Source organism: Cnephaeus nilssonii (assembly GCF_951640355.1).
Source record: "Cnephaeus nilssonii genome assembly, chromosome: 5".
NCBI lineage: Eukaryota > Metazoa > Chordata > Mammalia > Chiroptera > Vespertilionidae > Cnephaeus > Cnephaeus nilssonii.
The window spans coordinates 32,985,547-33,005,415 of NC_137076.1; the positions used below are offsets into that span (position 1 = coordinate 32,985,547).

Sequence of the window (19,869 nt, forward strand, 5' to 3'; positions counted from 1 at the left end):
GGTAAAGGGGATTATGTTAGAGGAAATCATTAAAGCCAGAATTAACTCAATAGACTGTAACAGCATATCATTAGTAGGGAAAATTCATTAAATACTAAATACTGAGTGAAAGAAACAATAGAAAAAAATTACAATAAGATTCCATTTATATGAAGTTCAAAACAGGCAGAACCAGAGTATTGTTTTTGAAAAATGTACGTAGGGGATAAAAGCCAGAAGAAAAGCGAGGAACTGAACATCACAAAAGTCAGGAGCGTTGGCAGGGAGGAAAGAGATGTGATTAGGAATGGGCACAAAGGGGTTTGGCGGGGGGGGGGGGGGGGGGGGGGACTGTTCTATTTCTTAGCGTGGGCAAAAGAACACAGGTATTTATATTATTATCCTTGAAAGTGAATATGTATTTCCATGCACTCTTTTGGGTGTTACATTTTACAGTAAAAAATAATATTTTTAAAGGAATAAATCTGAAGTTCTCTGGTCCAAACCGCTCCCCTAAACACCCCCCCCCCCCCCCGCCCCCGAAGTCCCAGCAGTCTAATCAACATGAGGGGTGAAAGAGACTTCAGGATTTAGTTGACAATGTAAGTCAAAGAGCCAGGTGATCCAGGCTACTATGGAGAAGAATGGTCTCTACCCTGCCCCGTGTGAGCCACTGGGCTCATGGGGGACTGTGCACAGTTGGGAACTACTCTTTTCTTGGGACTTAGGCAAGCAGGAGAGTTGGGGGGACTTGACCCATGTGGTGTGAGAAGCCATCTTCTGCCCTCAGATGCCTGCTCTTCCTGCCAATGGGTGTTTAGAAGCAGTCATGATTGGCAAGTGTTATCTTCAAACCTTTCAAGGCTGTTAGATGGAAGAATTCAATGTGCCCCATGTGGCTCCAGAAGACAAAATAATGGGAAGAAGTTACATAATGGGAAGAAGTTACTGCAGGGCTGATACTGGCTCAGTAAAGTAACTTTCTAATAGCTGAATGGCTTTATCAAGTAATGAGCTTCCCATCTTTAAAGGCATTCATGCTGAGACTGGAGGAGTTCTGCTCCAGGATGTAGTAAAGGGAACAGAAGTGTACGCTTGGCTTAGACCACCTTTCCAGTCCCTTCCAACCTCCACGGGCTATGATTCTATGAAATTCTACATTTCTACAAAACCTGTGCCTTATGCCTGCGAAGGGAAGCTAGAATCTGATACAAAAGAGATCTGTTTTTAGATAGAAGCATTATATTTTGACAGCCATTTTCTTCTAAAATTACATGGCATTGGTGTAGAAGGTTCAGGCATTGTCTACCTCAGATTTCTAAGATTTCCGTGGCAAAGAGCTTTGAAGCCCATCTCCCACCCCAGAAGTGTAGCTTCTCTAGATGTGCTTTAAGATTCTTGGTACCAGAGGGGGGACCAGGTCCTGTGTTCAACCTCCCGTCCAACGGCAAGGACACAACACAGACTCACCAGGACATGGAAGCTGAGACCGTGCTATTCTCTCCTGCCACCTGCTGGCCCTTCCTTTCATCTCTGGTTTCTCCAGGACACTGGTGGTGTGCACTCAGGATAATACATTTCCAGGAGGCCTCTGCCACCCAGAATTCCCAAGGGTGTGTGCAGGGGAGCTGCCTAAAAGCGTAAAGCTTGGATGACTTGCAGTGGATCTTGCTAAATCTAGGAAAGTCATAAATTCACAATGAGGGCTGCATGAAACCTTGGAACTAGTTCTAACCCAAAGCTCTCAAACGGATAGCTCATGGGCAATGGACAGCCCACAGGCAGACCTGGTTTGGTCCAGCAATGTTAAATACTTTTGAGCTAACATACAAATTGGGAAATTTGACTTAAAAATCAGATTTCTAATGTAATTTGCTACTGGATATCAGAAGTCTCAAAGCTGAGAGTGGTAAGTTGAGTACATCCATGTTCTAGTTGCAAGATATACCAATAACCAGATCACAATGGTGCCTGTCACAAAAGACCCTACCCTTGGCCCATGTGGAGGATTAAGCGGTAACCTTCCTTAAATCTACCTTTCTAGCCCCTGCCCACTTTGGGAGAAGCCGACTGCTGGGGAAGGGGGTGGGGAGTGGGGATGGGGGCTGCGTTGGAAGAGGCAGAGTGAAGAATCAGACCTGAACCAGAAGGTGGATTGATGTGTTGAATTATATTTGTGATTGCAAGTGTGATTTAAATTAGACTGGGACTTAAAAAAACAACTATATATATACTGATTTCAGAGAGGAAGGGAGAGGGAGAGAGAGATAGAAACATTTCTCTTCCCAACCCTTCGATGGCATTTTGGATGAACAGACCAGATTCTGTGACTTTCTGATCACTTCTCAATACAGGAGCAGTTCCATTTTAAAATGATAACTGCCTTGTACATATTAAAAGTTCCAGTGGTCGGCAAACTGCAGCTCACAAGCCACATGCGGCTCTTTGGCCCCTTGAGTATGGCTCTTCCACAAAATACCACGGCCTGGGCGAGTCTATTTTGAAGAAGTGGCACTAGAAGAAGTTTAAGTTTAAAAAATTTGGCTCTCAAAAGAAATTTCAATCATTGTACTGTTGATATTTGGCTCTGTTGACTAATGAGTTTGCCGACCACTGACCTAGCCCTATTCTACATTTTCCAGTGGGCACAAGGAAGCCTGGAGGGGACAACTGACTTGTCTACGTCAGAGAGAAAAGCAGCTGAGTTGTATTCTAACATCCACACTCCTAAAGGTAAAATCTAGGGCTGGAAAAGGTGGATGGCTACCTTTGCTTCCTCCTACTGTGCACATCCTCACCCACACTAGATCTTTCCTCCCATCCTTCTGACACGGTAAGAAGATGTACCAGGACACTGGGTAGCTAAGGTAGCAGACTGGGGGTGGGAGAGAGAATCAAAGGGAAGTTGGGGCGGTGGCATCTTCAGTTGCCCGAGGCCAGTCCTGTTCCCAACACCTCCAGCCCCACCCTGAAGCACAAACAGATGAAAGCAAGTGGCATTCTTCCTGTCCCTGGATCATTCTCCACCGAAGCCAGCTTTTAACTGGAACACAGGAGCTTATTCGGAGACAACCTGTCCTGTGACTTGGCACACAAGCAGAGGCTGTTTAGTAGGTGGGGACACCACGGCACTCCTAACCCTCTTGTTCCTCTCCGTTTCTGAACTTATCACCTCTCCCTAAGCCCCAGCAGCCAGGTATGCTGTCTGGGAAGTGGCTGGGCATTTTCTCTTGCGTTAAATGCCCCAGGACGAAAAGGCAGAGAGAAGCACCTCTCCCCTCATTCCTTAGCTGAGTCACTGGTACAGCCAGGCCACGAAGCAGGCAAGAACCCCCAGGCTCACTGAGTCCAGATCTAGAACTACTGTCTTTAATCAAACAAACAACTAGTAATAGTGGTTGCCTCCACGAAGAGAAGCTGTAAACACTCATCACCCTTCTTCGTTGAAAAAGACTTTATTTATTAAATATATTTTTATTGACCTCAGAGAGGAAGGGAGAGGAATAGAGAGATAGGAAACATTGATGAGAATCACTGACCGGCTGCCTCCTGCACAACCCACACTGGGGATCGAGACTGTGTAACCTGGGCATGTGCCCTGACCAGAAATCGTACCGTGACCTCCTGGTTCATAGGTCAATGCTCAGCCACTGAGCCAGCGTGGCTGGGCTCCATAGCTGTTTTAAATGTGGCAGCATACTGCTTTCCACCAGAAGAGGGACCAAGTGGGAGGGGCTTCCCTTTGGGCGTGAGGGGCAGAAACATGGACGGACCACCTTCTCCCTTCTTGTGGAAAGGGGAACGTCTTCTAACCATCGGCACCAGTAAAGCTTTTTCTGTAACCTAATTTAAGCTCTATTTCAGACCTTCCACCCCTTTCTAAAGACACTTACAGCAATTCTAATTTTGAAAGAAGTTATATAAGCCTCACTGATTCTGAGTACACTAACCATAAAACAAAAATTTCAGGCCCGGCTGGGGTGGCTCAGTGGTTGAGCGTTGACTTATGAAACAGGTCATGGTTCGATTCCTGGTCAGGGCACATGCCTGGGTTGTGAGCTTGATCCCCAGTTGGGGACGTGCAGGGGCAGTCATCAATGATTGTCATCATTGATGTTTCTATCTCTCTCTCCCTCTCCCTTCCTCTCTGAAATCAATAAAAATATATATATATATTTTAAATTTAAGTTTTGGAGGAATATGTTATAATGAAGGGCTTCACAGCTGAAGAGAATTCTGGCAAGGCTGAGCTAGGTAAAAGGGCACTGCCCCTAATATTTTTCTTTACCTTTTTCAGTCTGTAATTATGACCCGTTGACCCTGAATTTGACCAGAGTGAAAACGGTTCAAGACCAACAGAATGGCCTGTAACACCTGAAAGATCCTTTTCTCCAAAGCATGTCCCAGAGACGATAAGCAAATGTTAGTCTTCTCTACGCAAGGCAAACTGCTGAGGCAGAAACCAAAACACCAGCCAGAGCGCAGGCCGCTCAGGCCTCATCCAGGCAGGATGTGAAATGTCAGGCCATTCGTCTTATATTTTTACTGCGTGGTTACAGGACGGGGTTGATGTGGGAATGAAAAACAATACTGACTCGAGAGAATTCCTTCTTTTTTTCAGCCTTAAATATTGACACCCACTCACCAGGTTTGGAAACTAGCAAAAGCTACACGGGCTTCTAGGGTGAGCATTCATTTCCCTTGGCCTCCATTCCTTGGCTGTCCACAAAGGCAGAAAATGCCAAGTCAGCACCAATCAGTGCATGCCAACAGCTGAGGGCAGAGACCTGTTTCTTTTCTTTTTTTTTTCAGTCCTCACCCGACCGAGGATATTTTTTCCATTGATTTTTTTTTTTTCCAGAGAGACTCGTTTCTTATTTCATTTGGCTATAGTGCCGAACTATAGGCACAACCACTACGGTAGAAAGCTTAGAGTTCCTCCAGTAACTGCTACCACCATGAAATCAGAAAGACAAATGAAGCAAATAAATGAGACAAAAAAAACAGAGTTGCATACATTCTAATGATAAACCATAGTTAGTTAATACATGGCATTTGATAGGTATTTGTATTTTCAGTATACTCCTGAGTCCAATAAGTATACTTATGCATCTCTACATTTTTCCATATGAAAAGTCTGGTTTCAACCTATATTCCCCATCCTATATAATAATCCTATATAATAAAAGGGTAATATGCAAATTGACCAAACGGAGGAACCGGAGCTGTACCCTGGTGGTCAGTGCGCTCCCACAGGGGGAGCGCTGCTCAGTCAGAAGCCGAGCTGACAGTTGGTGAGTGCAGTGGCGGCAGTGCAAAGGATGTCCGACTCCCTGCTTAGGTAGGGAGCGGGCCTAAGCCATCAGTCAGACATCCCCTGAGGGCTCCTGGACTGAAAGGGCACAGGCTGGGCTGAGGGACCACCTCACCCCAGTGCACAAATGTCGTGCACTGGGCCTCTAGTGTAGAATAATTTACTAAAAAACCTTAAATCCCAGAATTCTAGCTAAGGCCATTAAAACCAAAAGGATGCAGGTATTGATTGCCCTGATTAGTGAGAAATATAATCCAAATGCCAAGTAATAAATATTTAAGAATTCAAATATGCCTTTACAGCTGAGAGAATGTTTCTGTGGCTCCCTCTACCCCAATACCTCTCTGAGTGATGTTAGAGTAAGCACTACCACAGAAGGGGTGAATGTATAAACAGAACACAGGTCTGGAGCCACTACCTTCATCAATGGTACCATTCCAACAAGTCTTCATGTTGGCAGCCTCACCCTGGTCAAGACCTCAGGCAGAACCCCGGGGGGGGGGGGGGGGGGGGGAAGGATATCAAATTGTAAACTTCAAATCCTGACCCTTGCACTCCAGATTCCATGGTTCTCTTCCTGGAATCCTTGGGCAATCTTCGCTTTACTCTAATTGGATCTTCTCCTCCTTCAAAGAAGCAAAGCCCAGTTTGAAGGTATCATGTCAGGCAGCCAAGAACCTCCTTCTCCCTACTTGCACATCCCTGAGACTGAGTCTTAAGAGGAGAAAGGCGAAAAGTGAAAACCCACACACATACACACACACTTGGTTCTACTCAAACTATAAGCTTTTATTATATTTTATTATATTTTACATATCATTCATCCAGGACATGGTAAATAGGCAGTTGGCACCACCTCATTTGTGAAATGACACAATGCACATTAAGTCTCTTGCTCCAGGCGAGGCCCACGTGTGTCCGGCAGAGAAGAGCTCCCACTTTGCGACGCTGGAATATGAGCCTGTTGGTGCCAGCTGTGCTGTCCTCATTTCTGGGTCGTCACATACTCGCTGGGCCAAGACTGACATTTAGCTTGGACTTTAAGTTTTGAATTTTACACTTACAGTTTGATTGTTTCACAATCTACTTTAAAATCAAAAGGTCATGCGCTCATTCTTCTATGATCATTCTGAGTATGGGACTTGTTACACACACAGTGCACACGTGCTTCAAATCAAACAGAGAAAAGGAAGGCTTCAATATCACAGCTCAGGAAGACTGGACAAGTGCTCATGTCTCCATCCTGCTCAGTTTTTCCCATAACCTGTTCCAGCCTGGCAAACGAGCGTCCCCTCTTGGACAGATGGGACAGTGGGAGGAAGCGCTCTGTTTTTAAACTGGAGGCCACAGCTGAACTCTCCCTTTCTAATCTTGCTGTATGCGTGGCCCCCCCTTCCTTCCTGAGTGGGGAAAACCATTGGCACTAAACAGTAAAAAAAAAAAAGACTCACTAAACCCATGCTTCAAGAAGTTAAAAAAATATAACAAAAGATATTGCAAGGGTTCAACTACAGCCTATGGCCGCCTGCTAATGTACAAACCTCCCATGTTGGTAAACTTCCCAAGCACTGTGACAAAGCTCTCTTGCCCAAAGACTGTGATCTAGATCCACAAAGGCGTATAAGAAACGAATTCTAAAGCTACAGGAATAACAGAGCAGTTTGTGAAATAAACGACAAAGTGAACCTCAGCTGCATGCAGATCTAACAGAGTACAGAAACTGGAGACAGCTGGAAAGAGAAATCCTCAGGATGTACAAATCTGATCACGGGCACAGCTCATAAAATACCACTGATTTGGAATTTTCCGATAGGAAGTTTAGGAAACATGCCAGCGGCAAGAAATGAAATGACTTCAGTGCCAAGAGTCTGACCTGTCGACACTGAACCAATGTTCTCGAAAGAAAAGAAAAGATCCTTGCTTTCTCTGGGACCAAGAGACCCGAGGGGAAAACTCCCCAGCACACAGGCAGAGGCAGCGGCCGGAGGAAGTCAGCACAGAGCAGCTGAAAAGGTTTGAGCTTCGAATCAACTTGGAGAATTCAGAAGAGAGGTCCCTGACATTTAAAAGCTGAGAGTTATGGGACATTTAAAATTTGGACCCTTGAGTCTCTTAAACTACAGCAAAAATACATATAGTTTCCAAAAGCTCTATCTACATATGCTGTAATGTGGGGTACAGAGGAGTCCTTCAGAAGCAGTAGAAAGTTGAGGTGACACAGGTGACGCTGGAGGCAAAATCCACCCCTTTTCGAGGTTGCAGCAATGTTAAACAAGTGCCTCCAGTAACCAGGCAGGACAGCATAGGTACTGCTCCAGGTACCTACACCACGCATGTCAAACTCTAAGGCTAACATGAGCCAAATAAATAAGGCATGCAGCCCTCGGGCCATGAGTTTGACGTGCTTGACCTACATCCAATCAACAGTGTGTCTGGGAAAGGTCATCCACTTTGACCCAGTGGGCCTCTGGGGAGAGATGCATCTATCAGTGACAGAGAAGATACACTTGTAGAACTAGCCAGATTGAACCTATGATGACTTTTTTGTTTTGTTTTTATGGCCAGAGACCCTCAAAACCAACTTGAGGATAGGGATAACAAGCAAATTCTAACAGTCTTTCCAAATTAAAAAAAAAAATTCTTTATTATTATACGTATATTTAAATCACAGAACTCCAGGCTGAATATCATTAGACAGACACACACACACACACAATTAATTTCTGGAATAGTCTCCCACACTCTGTCTCAAAATTTGGCCAACTTATGCCTCAGGGAGTTTTCCAGTTCAACCTGATACCCCAACTGGAGATAAATAGAAACACTGAAGTCTTCTGGTTTTAGCCACAGTCCCAAGGTGCTATCACAGATAGATCTGTTGGAGGTCACTGCTGCTGAGCTAGAACAAGAGTAAGATTGCTGCACATACAGTTCTGGGTGTGGTTAAAACGTGGATCTGTATGCCTCCTGGCCTGCAAGCTTTGTTCTTTTGTTTCTTTCTGCAGGGGTTCTCTTACACACTTCAATAAAAATATATCTTCTATTTGGAATCACACTGGAAAGCAGGTGGTTTGAATGAGTAGTCCTGTTACATAATAAATTACTGAGTCTACAATGGAGAAATCTGAACTCTGGGTTACAACTCAAAATAAATATTATTTCAGGGTAAATAAACAAATTACTTGGCTGGCTAGTGAAATGCTTAATTCTTTTTAAAAACATAATTACAACGTGGACTTTTGCTTTATGCTGTATTCCAAGACAAAACCTACATCGATTCCTAGAGCCCTCCTTCGATTTCTCCCCTCAGTGCTGAGACTTGAGTCCAGGGCCTGGAAGCTGTAATCTCTGTGGCCTGGGTTACTTGGTGAAAACTGCCACACAAGGCCAACCTGGATTAACACCAGCTATTTCTTTAAGTCTGATGGTACCTAGAAGGAGGCCCTCACTCCGACAATAAGGATATAGAGTGTGGAAGCTAGGGCAAGCTGATTGCTGAGGACAACTCTGCTAATTGACTTAGACAACACAATGGAACATGAATGAAAATATCACTATCATCTTCAAAACTCACTATCATCTTTTTCTAATCAGGAAATCCAGGGTGAGAGGAACATTTCCTATATATTGCTCACCAATACATTCTCCTTAATAGAAGTGAAGCTATTTTAAGAATATAAAAAGCTTTTCAAGACATCTGTTTTCAGGGATCAACCACAGTACCAGAAACACTTTTCAGAGTAGTTCGTTCTAAAGTCTATTCCAAGAAAAAGGGCAGCCAACTTTCGTGAGCTACCAAGACATGTTCGGGCACAAATATTTTCACTTTCCTAAAGTTATATGCCGTCTTCAAGTCCAACTATATCTGATATATATATATACACACACACATATACATATCTGATCCTTTTCTGTCAGCAAAAAAAGGAACACCTTTAAAAAAAACCTCCCAAGTTGATATTTGTATAGACTGAGGTTGTTCGTTTTTCATAACTCAGAACATGGATGACATCAAAACATCTGCAATTGTCCCTAAATTCACATCTTTAAAAGGTCCACCTCTCCATTCACATGAATTCATCTGAATCATTGCCGTCCTGTAGGAAACAAAAAAGTGAAACCATAAAAGTCTTCAAAAATATGTAACTTGATTTATAAAATTTACAATTAAGTCTTAAGTAACAAGCCTCCTTATGCCTAACTGTAGAGTTCAAAAAGAAAAAAGTAAAATAATTAAACTCACTCATCACTTCTCTATCTTAAATTGTTTAGAATAGACTGTTAGCAGTTATATTCTCTAAGGTGTCATTACATGGCCTGGATTACACGACAGGTGACCAATTATACCCAAACTATGAAATAAGGCCCAACCAACTGAGTATAGGATGTAACAGAAAAATGCAATTGCTCCTTCAACAAATATGCCAAATAATATGAGATCAAATATTGCCTCAACATTCTTATGCCAACAATGCTGCTGAAATGCAAAAATACTTTTGGCCTAAATTTCACTATTTTGAGCTTCAAGGTTGTCACATTATTTGTGGCTTGCAGATGGGTTTGATTTTTTTTTTTAACTAGGAAAAGTTATTAGGAAGTTATTAAAGTTATTAGGAAGCCATAGGCTTTCAAAGTTAGCTGGCTTGACAAGTTTTTGATAAAACAACATACATGATGGTAGATAAAGGGACTGATTTGATTGTGTGGCTTACAAATAAGTCCTGAAAAACAAAAATAGAGCCCAGACCCTTTCTGAGATACTGCATACACTAAGACACTGCTCTGGCCAGCTGGTGTGGCTCAGTGGATTGAGCGCTGTCTCATGGACCAAGAGGTCCCGGGTTTGATTCACCATCAGGGCACATGCCTGGATCATGGGCTCTATCCCCAGTAAGGGGGTGTGCAGGAGGCAGCCAATGTTTCTATCTCTTTCTCCCTCTCCTTTCCTCTCTATCTAAAAATCAATAAAAACAAAAAAAATAAACAGCTCAGAGGGCCAACATTCACTAGTAGTGTAAGTTCTGGTACATTGGCATGAAAATGTCACTTGTTTCAGCTTCTCTCATGTTCTCACCGTATGATACCTGAGCTGTTAGAGAAAGACTTGGGCTTAAAGTGATACATGGTTTTCTCCTTAATAGCTCTTACTTGAGGTGGGTGAGCAAATATGAGATACAGGTAAAAAAACAAGGGTTTCGCCCTGACTGGTTGGCTCAGTGGATAGAGCGTCAGCCTGCTGACTGAGGGGTTCCAGGTTCGATTCCGGTCAAGGGCATGTACCTTGGTTGCGGGCACACCCCCGGTAGGAGGTGTGCAGGAGGCAGCTGATCGATGTTTCTCTCTCATCGATGTTTCTAACTCTCTATCCCTCTCCCTTCCTCTATGTAAAAAAATCAATAAAATATATTTTAAAAAACAAAGGTTTCTGTGAAGTCTGGTGTAACTTCCAGTTTCACTCAGTGGTTTTCTGTGAGCTTCTCTTCAATTAGCAAAATAAACTGAGGCCATAGTTTAAATGCCTTAAATAATAATTGTACAAAGAGCACACTAATGCCTGTCTTGTATGTAAACTCTAGAACTGTGACTGCCCTAGAGTCCTAAACTGAATAACAGCATTACAGAGGTTGAACGAGTCATCCTATATCTCTTAAGGTGAGTTTTAGATCGCAAACACCGAGAATGAAAAACTCACCAATAATATCCAAAATATATAAGGAACTCATACAGCTTAACAGAAGGAAGACAAACAATCCAATTAAAAAATGGGCAAAGGATCTAAATCAGGCATGTCTAACTTGCAACCCACGTTTATTTAAACAAGGCATGCGGCCCGCCGGCTGCGAGTTTGACATGCTTGACCTCAATAGATACTTTTCCAAAGTGGACATACAGATGGCTTAGAGACATATGAAAAAATCCTCAAAGTCACTGATCATCAGAGATGCAAATTAGAGGTATCATCTCATACCTGTCAGAATGGCTACCAGCAACAAGTCAACAAATGACAAGTACTAGTGAGGATGTGGAGAAAAGGGAACCATAGTACACTGCTGGTGGGAATGCAGACTGGTGCAATATTATGGAAAACAATATGGAGTTTCCTCAAAAAATTAAATATGGAACTGCCATTTGACCCAGTGATTCCACTTCTAGGAATATATCCTAAGAAACCCAAAACACCAATCAGAAAGAATGTATGACCCCTATGTTCATCATAGCAGCACAATTTACAATAGCTAAGATCTGGAAACAGCCCAAGTACCTATCAGTAGATGAGTGGATAAAAAAGCTGTGGTACATTTACACCATGGAATACTATGCAGCAGTAAAAAAGGAGAATCTTTTACCCTTTGAGACAGCACGGAGGGACCTGGAGAGTATCATGCTAAGTGAAATAAGTCTGTCAGAGAAAGAGAAGTATCACATAATCTCACTCATATGTGGACTCTAATTAACAAAATAAACTGATGAATGGAGTGGATCCAGAGACATGGAAGCATGAAACAGAGTGTGGAATCTCAAAGGAAAGGCGGGTGGTTGGGAGATAATTAACCAAAGACCTTGTAAGCATATATGTATAACCCATGGACACAGACAATACAGTGGTGAAGGCCTGGGGCAGGGGGATGGACTGGAGGGGGTCAATGGAGGAGAAAATAGAACATATGTAATACTTTAAACAATAAAGAATTATTAAAAAGGAAAGAAAAACTCACCAAGATAATTTAGGTTGGTGACAATGAAAATGCATCATTCCCTATAAAGGCTGTGAGTTACATTTGCAAAGAGTTCCCATGTGTCTGAGAAACTGTATTTTAGGATTAGAGTAACTTTTAAATATATATCTGAACTCCAAACCTTTATTAGGATAATAATTATATTTTAGACTCCCTTTAAGAGTCAATATGTTTTTCAATATAGCAAAACAGGTCTCCTGTTATCCACTTATAAGATGATGAGCACATAAAATGTTCAAAGTAATTGTTATGGTTCCTGATACCAAACTTAGAATGGCTAGAAAGAAATTATAGATTGAAGAGAACCAATTTAAATAGGAGAGCACAAACTCAAAAGTGAAACCAACTTAAGAGTTGAAGACTAATATTTTTCCCACTTGTATAAACTAAATTAAAAATTATATTATAGAACAGCCTTTAACTGAAAACTGACTGATCATGTTGCCAAAATGGACCATAAAAGGTCTGTATCCCCTTAACAGAAGATGATTACGGGAGAATTAAAGCTCAGTCTTTTGAAGTACAAGAAAAGGCTGTGAGAGTCCTTCCACTGCAAGAAATGATCAAAACCACACAAACTTCCTTGGAAACGTGAATGTGATTCAACCTGGAGCTCAGGGACAGGGGCAACAATAACAGAGGGAGAGGAAAAGCAGGATTAGCAATCCTTTGGCCTACAAATATGATTTCCTAATCCTAGAACTTTTTTTTAGATTTTTAAAAAACTATATTTTATTGATTTTTTTACAGAGAGGAATGGAGAGGAAGAGGGATAGAGAGTTAGAAACATTAATGACAGAGAAACATCGATTCAGCTGCCTCCTACACACTCCCCACTGGGGATGAGCCCGCAACCAAGGTACATGACCCTGATCGGAATCGAACCTGGGACCCTTCAGTCCGCAGGCTGATGCTCCATCCCCCGAGCCAAACCGGCCAGGGCTAATCCTAGAAATTTTAACATCTGTTGATAATCAGATGCTATTTGTATATACCTGTACATTCATTTGTGTATGTTTACTTCATAATTCCAGAACATCCAAACTTTAAAAATCCATAATGATGGGAATGAAAATTCCTAAAATCATAATATAAGTGCCAGATTTCTGCTGGAAAGTAGCCCCTGAATAAGAGAAATCTTCAATAAGCAACTATCACCACAACAAAGACATGAGATTTGGGGGATGTTAAAGACTTCTGTTGAACTGTTAAACTACTTTAACAGTTTCAAGAAATCTAACAACAGTTTCCAGAAGGGATGAAATATTTCTCATCTGTTGGAAGCTGCCCATTGCCTTCACTAGCAGAGGTGTGGACAGGGAACTCGGAAGGCTGGTCAACCTTGAGGCTCTGGCAAGGGTCAGAGCCTTACACCCACTGTTTAGTAGAGACAAAGGTAGCTGAAGCAACTTCACCTTTCAGTCTTATGTAAATCCTTACTGATAAGATAGTTTGCCTGTTACTGGAAATTGCCTGCCTAAGGGCTATGGGTGGATCCCAAACCCATAAGGGATGGCAAGGCCAGACCAAAGCGGAGTCCTCCCTTGGGCTTCCGCCTGGCCCCCAATTCCCAAATTAGTATTTTCTTGTCTAGTCTCTTTCATTTGTGTGCGGCCTCCTCCACAGCCCGAACCCTGAACTTGAACCTTGAACCGCACGCGGGACGTGGGGGGTACACTCGAAACCGGCAGCCCAACATGGGGCACTCGCACTCATCTTCTGATACTGATACTTTGTGGGAAAATAGCAACGAAGGACTATATGAGTAAGAAATAATAATGACCATTCATATTTACAGAGTGACTAAGTCAAGGAAGAACTTGCATATATGCCCTAATATAAATTTTTGAACAGCCCCATGAGGTAATATGTCTCCTTTTTATTGCTGATGGATACACCCTCAAAGAGGTTAAATAACCTTATTAGGCTTATTCAATTAGTAAATGACAGTTTACGTCTCTAAACTTCAAATTCAAGGCTCTATTTACTTATATAATGCTACTCTGGAATCGTTCAGGAATAAATTTTAAAGATACATCTCTGACTCATAAAGAAGCCTCATAAATTTAGTTCTTCTAGGAATAAAGATATTCCTATTACATCTAGAAGGATATATTGTATAGATATGAACAAGATGTAAAATCCTATTAACAATGTCAATTCATGCACTAAATATGGCGTTTGACTAGATGATCTTTTTTTAAATACATATATTTTATTGATTTTTTACAGAGAGGAAGGGGGAGAAATAGAGAATTAGAAACATCGATGAGAGAGAAACACCGATCAGCTGCCTCCTGCACACCTCCCACTGGGGATGTGCCTGCAACCAAGGTACATGCCCTTCACCAGAATCAAACCTGGGATCTTTCAGTCCACAGGCCGACGCTCTATCCACTGAGACAAACCAGTCAGGGAGGGCTTCACTAGATGATCTTTGAGGGACCTTCAATTCTGTTAATAACTTTCAAGTATTAAAGCAGTGCTGTTTAACAGTATTTTCTGTGATGATGGAAATGTTCTATTTCTGCACTAATATGGTAGTCCCTGGCCACATGTGGTCAATATGACTAAGAATCTGAGTTTTTAGCCCTAGCTGGCTTGGCTCTGTGGATAGAGCGTCAGCCTGCGGACTGAAGGGTCCCAGGTTCGATTTTGGCCAAGGGCACATGCCTGGGTTGCAGGCTTGATCCCCAGTGGGGGGGCGTGCAGGAGGCAGCCAATCAATGATTCTCTCTCATCATTGATATTTCTATCTCTCTCTCCTTCTCCCTTTCTCTCTAAAATCAATAAAGAAATATATTAAAAAAAAAAGAATCTGAGTTTTTAAATCAAATTAAATTTTAATTAACTTAAATAGCCATATGCAATCATGCCTAGTGTATTGGAAACACAAATCTAAAGCACATATTTGTAAACATTCAATATAGCAAACATATTCACTCAGTTTTATTTTGGGCAAAGACAATTTAATACTAGCTCAATTGTGCTACCTCCAGACATTTCAAAATAAACTCTGGGGAAGATAGTACTCGTGAACAATAATATGTCAGTAAATAACTAGGTGCTAATGCTAGAAGATCCTTTCAGTACGATAAGATAGACTACCATTTTTCTTTAATTCAGGTCTTGAGGAACATGAAAACAATCAATGTAGTCACTTAGACTACAGATAAGGTCTTAGAATTAATACTTCCGTTTTATTTTTAAATCAAAGGTGATAATTTTGTTCTCACTTAATTATAATATAGAATGTACAGTCACGTTCATATAGGACACTAATAAATAATGGCACTCTTGCATGCTTGCAAGTAGGAAAGGGAAATGAATGAGAAAGCCCTGTAAGTACTAACAGACCCACACTTCACAATAGACAAGGAATGACACAAGGTGACCTACTCAAAAACAAACCCATGAGGAAGTCCACAAGGAAGGAGAGGCAATGCCTAATAGAATCCACCTGAGTGTTCTATAGTTGTGCAACATGTAAGTCAATATTGGCCAGTAACTCAATTATTAATAACTCTTACTGAATTACTTCAAGGCACAACATTAGAGCAAATAACTTGAGCATACCTGATTTGAAGACATATTCTCAACTTTCATTAGTGATGAATAGCTCCTAGAAGAAAAAACACATTTAAAATAAGGTTACCCAGCTGGCAAGAATTACCGAATATTACATGTATCTAGCACTGCTGAGGGTCTTTCGAAAACAAACAAAAATACAATCCCTGCCCTCAAGGAGACTACAACATAAAAAGGATATCTACAAACAATAAGATGTACATAGCACTTTCATAGTTTACGAAGCACTCACTTCTACTCAATAACTGTGTGGAAGGTGGCATTATACAAGTGAGGAAATTCACCTATAGCCAAGGGCAGATGTGATTCATATATCCATATCTAACTCATGGTCTTCCCCACTATAAAAAATTATTGGAGCCCTGGCTGGTGTGGGTCAGTGGTTAGAATGTCAGCCCATGCACCTAAGGGCCTCGGGTTTGATTCCTGGAGCTGGTTGCAGGTTCAATCCCCAGCCCCGGTTGGGGTATGTGCGGGGGCAACCAATCACTGTGTCTCTCTCACACTGATGTTTCTCTCTCTCCTTCTCCCTCCCTCCCTCCCTTCCACTCTCTCTCTCAAAAAAAAAAAAAAAGGAAAAAATATCATTGGGTGAAGATTAACAAAGCAAAACAACAAAAAGAAAAGGTTGAGCTCTTTTCCAGTATCCCCTACCTCAAAGAACTGCATTGCTACCCATATTCCATTCCACAAACCAGAAACCCAGGAGTCATTCTTTTCCCCTGTCTCTCCCCTAAATTCAATCTATCTTCATTCAAATCCTGCCATTTTATCTACAAAATTTCTTGTCATTGGTCCACCTCTCTCCACCTCCACATCATCACCACAGTCCAAGGTACCACTGTCTGTCACATGAACAACTAAAATAGCGTCCTAAGTGGCCTAGCCACACCCACCTGGGTTCCCTTTCCAAAACACAAAACTATCACACTACCTCTTGCTTAATGACCTTACAAAACTCTCAGGATGAAGACAAACATGGTCAATGAGGCCCCACACGGACTGGAACCCTGACCCAATGATCACTCATGCCAGATGCTCCAGACATATGTGCCTACTTTTAGCATTGTGTTTTGCCTTGCTCCCTCCCACACCGGGTCTTTGCATACATGGTTCCCTCTACTAAGAGCTCTCTTTCCATCCCACCTCTACCCCCACCCCCTTTAACCAGCAAACAGTCTTGATCTTAGCTCAAGAGTCACTGCATAAGGGAAGCTAATCTCAGTTACTTACTCATCTATAATATACTGACTAATCACCCACTGTATATGCAAAGCACTGGCTCACATATAAGGGGATACAAGGATGCATGTAAGTGCTTCTCTGAAAGAGCTTATTAAAACGAAGAGCTATGGCACAGAGCATTATTTATAGAAGGCAGCAGTAGTAGTGTGTCAGAGAGAAAAGGAGGTACAATTACAGCAGTCAATTCCACATTAGATTATATCATCCTTTTAATCAATGATCTCACCATTACCTCTTCCTACTCGTTGCCACTAAACTCATCATCCTTACAAGTCTACTTCCTACTAATATCCCAAGAATATTACAATATCAATTACAACATGAAATTTTAGACTTAACAAAGCTTTTAATTCTTTCTAATTTCCCTCGGTACAACCTTGACTCTGGCCTTGCCAACTTGTTCATCCTTGCCTTATGGGCAGCATGGTACAGTCACAGTATGGACTTCAGAATTACAGACTTGAGTTTGAACTCCTGCTTTGCCATTTATCAACTATAACCTTTCACATTTCACACATTAGCCTCCTTGCTGAAGTAACCTTTGCCTCCAAATCAAGTTCACATCAATGTTCAAACTGATGATTCGTGTACCTGTGTGATTTGCCATTTTACCTGGGTCTTGCACTTCTGACTTTAATCACCTGAGCCTTAGGTTCCAATTCTGATCTCGCAGACAGCCACTTTAAATATCCCTATCTCAGGTAGCCATATACCCTTTGTCTTTTCTGATCTGTTACTCACTTATCCTCTAATAACTACATTACCCTGACTCTTGTTTATTTCAACATCCACACGGTGAGCTTGATTCTGATGTTAATAAACGTTTGCCACAAAAGCCAAATAAGAGAATACAAAATTAAAATAGAACAGGTAAGCTTTCACTGGATTATATCACTGGATGTGACCACTGAGGACTTAAAAAAACTTTAATATCATAACTGTGGCCCAATATTTAGATTTTTGCAGCTTGAGCTTTGAAGCTGCTTACAAAGCATAACTTTGTCCTTCTGGGCTCCTACACTACCTGCAGAACAAACAGTCCCCTATGCCAACTGTACTGTTTGATAAATCATACTCTTCGTTATTGTCAATAAAAAACCCCACTCCCTATACTGTAACTGTGTGACCGAAAAAACCCTTTTGTTCAACATGCCTGGGCTGAAACTAGCACGTTGAGAAACACTTGATCATATGTTACCTGTCATTTTCACCACTGAGTCAAGCTGACCGTTAAAAAGTCCAGTTGCCCACACCACTCAGAAAACAAATGATGTAAGTTTGTGGTCTTGTTTCCCCTAGCAAACCATCTCTTTAATCATCAGCTCCTTGTAGCTTCTGCCTTCAAAAACCTGGCCCTATTTTTACTGCAGCCCCCCGATTTTAGAGCGTATTTTCAGTGCATACCTAGGGATATGTTCTCTGGTTTGCAAGTCATTATCCGAATAAACGTTTTAATTTCTCAAAAAGGATTCTCCAAACTTCGGTTTACATCACAAATTCAACTACACAGATGAAACAATATTCCTATGATACACTAAAGGGAGCCGTGATCACTCTTTCCTAGCCCGTCAAGAAGTGGCAGTATCTTCTGCAACAGGGGTGGGGAACATCCAGCCCCCAGGCCATATAAGGCCTGAGCCCTGCTAAGGCAGTAGGTGTGAGTTAATTAAATGTTTGACCAAATATGACAAGCTAATTTTTAAGCTGATAATTTTGTAAGGCCTGCGAATGATGTTATAAATACCCAAATGGCCCTTGGAAGAAAAAAGGTTCCCCACCCGAGCTCTATAAGTTCAGATGCTGCATCTGTACTAAGGTAAGATTAGTATTTATCATTACATTGACTTTATATCCACTCCTTTTTCATACTTTGCCTAGCTCTAAGCAATAACATCCTTAATCACAAGTTTGATGTGCTGGTTTTTCTAATACTCATTGAAATAATTACGTAACTGTTAAAACATGTCCACGGACATACTATCTAAACTCATCTCATGTGGTACCAGTGATATTCTTACCACACTTCGAGAGATTTGATCCTGAACTGTCAATTTATGATATGAGTAAATAATAAAATAATCACTCCCCAGAAAAAAATTTTAAAAAGAAGAAGAAGAAGTGACTGTGTTTATGGCAGACTCACAGGTACCAGCCTAGAACAGCGGTTGCCAACCTTTCGGACCTCACAGACCATCAGTGGTCTGTGACTACTGGTTGGCGACCAATGGCCTAGATGACTTCTCCAAATGCTCCTCTCTAAAACCAAATGTAGACTGAGTGAAAGACATTCTGCTTCTCTAACGCCCCAGGCAAGATCACTTCCAAGGCTCCAAATCCTGTCAAAACCTATGTTGAGTCTCTTCTGCTACTTTCTCTTTATGTATGGCTTCCAGCATAGCAGGTATGAAAAGGAAACCAATATGTGGCTTCCTCCTTATATCTAACCCTGTACAAAGATTCTCTAAACTAAAACTCCTAGATCTTAGGCTGAGGGCAAGTGTGAGCTAAAAAAAAATAATGTCTAGCTGGCCGGTGTGGTCAGTGGTTGAGCATTGACCTATGAATGAAATTGACCTATGGTTCAATTTCTGGTCAGGGCAAATGCACAGGTTGTGAGTTCGACTCCGCAGTAGGGAGCATGCAAGAAGCAGCTGATCTATGATTCTCTCTCATCATTGATGTTTCTATCTCTTCCTCTCCCTTCCTCTCTGAAATCAATAAAAATATATTTTCAAAAAACATATAAAAATTTAAAAAATACTGTCTATAGAGCTAACGAACAGAATGGATAAGTAAGAATATGTGAAGTCTAAGGGGAAATTTTCATTATTGTTTAAATGAATAAAATGATTAATAGGATGTGTTAATATACTTCTACTCTCTAGCCTTCACACTTTGGCACCCTCCCAACAACCCAAATATTTCTAAAAACTACCTAAAAAACGATGACCTTTATGTAGATCTGTTTACATGACCGATCAATATCATATCTGCACACTGAGGACA

At 41.6% G+C, this 19,869-nt stretch overlaps 1 protein-coding gene across 4 annotated transcripts in view; it reads right to left on the reverse strand.

The window, feature by feature from the left end:
• Positions 1-19,869, reverse strand: part of CCDC25 (coiled-coil domain containing 25) — a 67,642-nt gene that overhangs the window by 13,553 nt on the left and 34,220 nt on the right. Inside the window, exons 8-9 of one of the 4 annotated variants that reach the window (XM_079771760.1) lie at positions 15,607-15,652; positions 5,183-6,460 (exon numbers count right to left, since the gene is read on the reverse strand). In XM_079771760.1, coding sequence (XP_079627886.1) covers positions 6,404-6,460; positions 15,607-15,652 — 103 coding nt within the window. In that variant the 3' untranslated portion in view covers positions 5,183-6,403. Of the gene's footprint in view, positions 1-5,182; positions 13,154-15,606; positions 15,653-19,869 lie in introns of those variants that run through there. The other 3 variants (XM_079771761.1, XM_079771762.1, XM_079771763.1) reach the window with 3 other exon arrangements.